This window comes from Limulus polyphemus, unplaced genomic scaffold (assembly GCF_000517525.1).
Source record: "Limulus polyphemus unplaced genomic scaffold, Limulus_polyphemus-2.1.2 Scaffold813, whole genome shotgun sequence".
NCBI lineage: Eukaryota > Metazoa > Arthropoda > Merostomata > Xiphosura > Limulidae > Limulus > Limulus polyphemus.
In genome coordinates this window covers 70,987-73,774 of record NW_013666423.1, presented here as the reverse complement: position 1 = coordinate 73,774, position 2,788 = coordinate 70,987, and the positions used below count along the sequence as shown (strand labels likewise).

Here is a 2,788-nt window from a genome sequence, read left to right as displayed (position 1 = left end):
TATCAAATCCTATCAATGTGACATTTGTTCTTGTTTCTTCGCAATTATATATCTGGAATACGGGGTTCCATTTTGCTGAGAGCGATGCGCATGTCGTGCTGAGCATCGAGGCGATTTCGAAACTTGCTCTTCACACGAAGAAGAGTCGAAACCAAAGATATGTTGTTGCGAAGGGATCAAGTACAGTAAGTGCTTTCTTGGAAATGTCGGGGATTCTTGTTATTTGTGATGCCCAAAAATTTTCTTCACTTCGAACTCCATTTTTGAAGCATGATCATTTTGCATGTCAATTATTCCCTCCTTGAAAGGATATTCGTCAGGCATAACTTCAGGCTTAACTGAAACAGAATCGGGTTCCTTATTCAGCGGTCGCTGGCTTCCAAATTTCCTGCAGAGAAATACCCTTCAAAGGCATATAATAGCTGTTCAAGGTGATTGCGTATTGCTGTGGCAACTTCTGGAAGTAGTGACTTGTGTTCTTCAACAACTTCTTGCAGCGATGGAAACCTAGCCAAATTTCCCTTCTCAATATTTCTAAACCACAAAGGAATTTTAGCTTTGAAGGAAGCCAATTTTTCATGTGCAATAACCACGTTTTTATTACTTCCTTGGGGGGAAATATTTAGTTAATTTAAGTGAGTAAATATGTCGGTCAAGTATGCTAGCATTTGCACAAGCTCTGGGGAATTAAATGAAGAAAAGAGATCCAACTTTTGATCCTTTAAAAATGTCTTGATCTCCTCACGAAGCTCAAATATACGCTGCAAGACACGTCCACGGGATAGCCATTTCACATCCGTGTGGTACAGTAGAACCGTGTGTTCAGAATCCATGCTTTTACAAAACGCTTGAAATAAACGATGGTTCAGTGAACGTCCTCCAATTACGTTAACAATTTTCACACATGTTGACAAAACGTCTTGCAGACTTTTTGGTAAACTCTTTGCTGCTAATGCATACCGATGAAGCAGGTAGTGTGTGACACGGACTTCAGGAATTTCCCGTTTTATGAGAGCTGCAAATCTAGACTGATTTCCTAGCATAGCAGGAGCGCCATCTGTACATATGGAACCAACGATGTTCATATCCAATCCATCTTTTAAGAAAAATTCTTTTATGAGGGCGAACACGTTTTGGTCTTTTGTGGTGGTCTTTAGTGGTTCACAAAATAGAATGTGTTCTAATACTTCTTCATTCTTGACATAACGAACAAGAGCAATCAGTTGGCTACAATGGGAAACATCTGTAGATTCATCCAATTGCAATGATATTTTTACAGGTTTCTACATCAAGGCTGTATGAATTTGTCTCTTCAGAAGCGATTACATGTTCTTCCAGCAATAAATCTACCCGCAGCAGCTTTACATTATCGAACTGACGGAAATTCACCTTGACCCGAATGTATTATTTGAATTCTCATACATTAAAAAGTTCCGCTCTATCTTTCCCTTAAAGTACATCAAAGATGCGTTAAGATTGCAAGGTGAGAAAGAAGATGGGATTTTTCGAAACGTTTATATGTGAAAATACACCAGAAGAAAAAGACGTTTTGAGAAGAGGAGCAGCCAGATGAGACTGAAAGTTGTCTCTATCGCATAAACAACAAACAAGTTTATTTTCACTTGACTTCACTGACCAGGTGGTTAAGGTGTTCTACTCGAAATCTGTGGGTCAAGGGTTCGAATCTCCGTCACACCAAACATGCTTGCCCTTTCATCCATGGGGGACGTTATAACGTGATTCGTTGGTAGAAGAGTAGCCCAAGAGTTGACGGTGGGTGGCGTTGACTATAACTGCTAAATTAGGGACGGTTAGCGCAGATAGCCCTCATGTAGCTTTGCGCGAAATTCACAACAAACCAAACTTTACCTTAGTTGGGCGATCTTCAATTGTGATCATGGTGTCTCTAGAAATTAATCTATACTAGTTCGAAGCTATTGGATATTATTGTTCTAGTGTTTGTTTTCTAAATAGTTTATGTGATCTAAACTGAAATAGTGTTGTTGTAGGACATTGTTTCAAAGAATTTAAGTAGTGCATGCAAAATGTATGTATTTTTACTTTGACTTTAAAAGTTGACACTTATCTGATGTAGCTGTTCTAACTATACAATAGTTTTGTATAAAGAACTTGGATTCATTAAATATAGCACAGGGGACCAATCATGTAAAGGATTTTTTTCTTAACATGGTTGTAATTCCGATCATGTGAGCGACTACTGAAAAGATTTCGAACAAACTTTTTTTAATGTTAAGTAAACTAAATATACTATTTCCTAAGGAAAAAGTATCACAAAATTAAATGGTATTTCTAAAGTCTAGCGGTAATTAGGTTTTTAATGAATTTAAAATACCTTGGGTTTGAAGGTTGTATAAATTATAAATATATATATATATATATATATCGGTGGGAAATTACGGGGAAAAGTTCCTCCAGAACTTGCTGATTAATAGGTTAACGAAAACAAAAATAACATGAATCTGTACATGAAAGCAACCGAAGCGTATTTTTTTATTAATAGGTTTAAGGATAACAAGATAAACAGAAAAGATAAATTAGGCTTAGAAATCGCAAAAGAGCTGTTTTCGGTAATGGGTGAGTTTGATTACTAAAGGTACTAGTTCAATAAATTGGAGGTGACAACAATAACAAAAATATTAAAATTAGGAGGTACAGCTCGCATATTTCGGAATATCTGGTTGTGACATATAATATCTGGTTGTGACATATAATATTTGGTTGTGACATATAATATCTGGTTGTGACATATAATATCTGGTTGTGACAT

At 36.6% G+C, this 2,788-nt stretch overlaps 1 protein-coding gene across 1 annotated transcript; it reads right to left on the bottom strand.

The window, feature by feature from the left end:
- Nucleotides 1-219: 219 nt before the first annotated feature.
- LOC106460668 (protein ZBED8-like) lies at nucleotides 220-1,899 on the bottom strand. Its single transcript, XM_013920395.1, has 3 exons — nucleotides 1,865-1,899; nucleotides 712-1,227; nucleotides 220-388 (listed from the first exon to the last, which is right to left on the bottom strand). The coding sequence occupies exons 1-3, from the start codon at nucleotides 1,897-1,899 to the stop codon at nucleotides 220-222; spliced, it is 720 nt and encodes a 239-aa protein (XP_013775849.1).
- Between the last annotated feature and the right edge of the window lie 889 nt (nucleotides 1,900-2,788).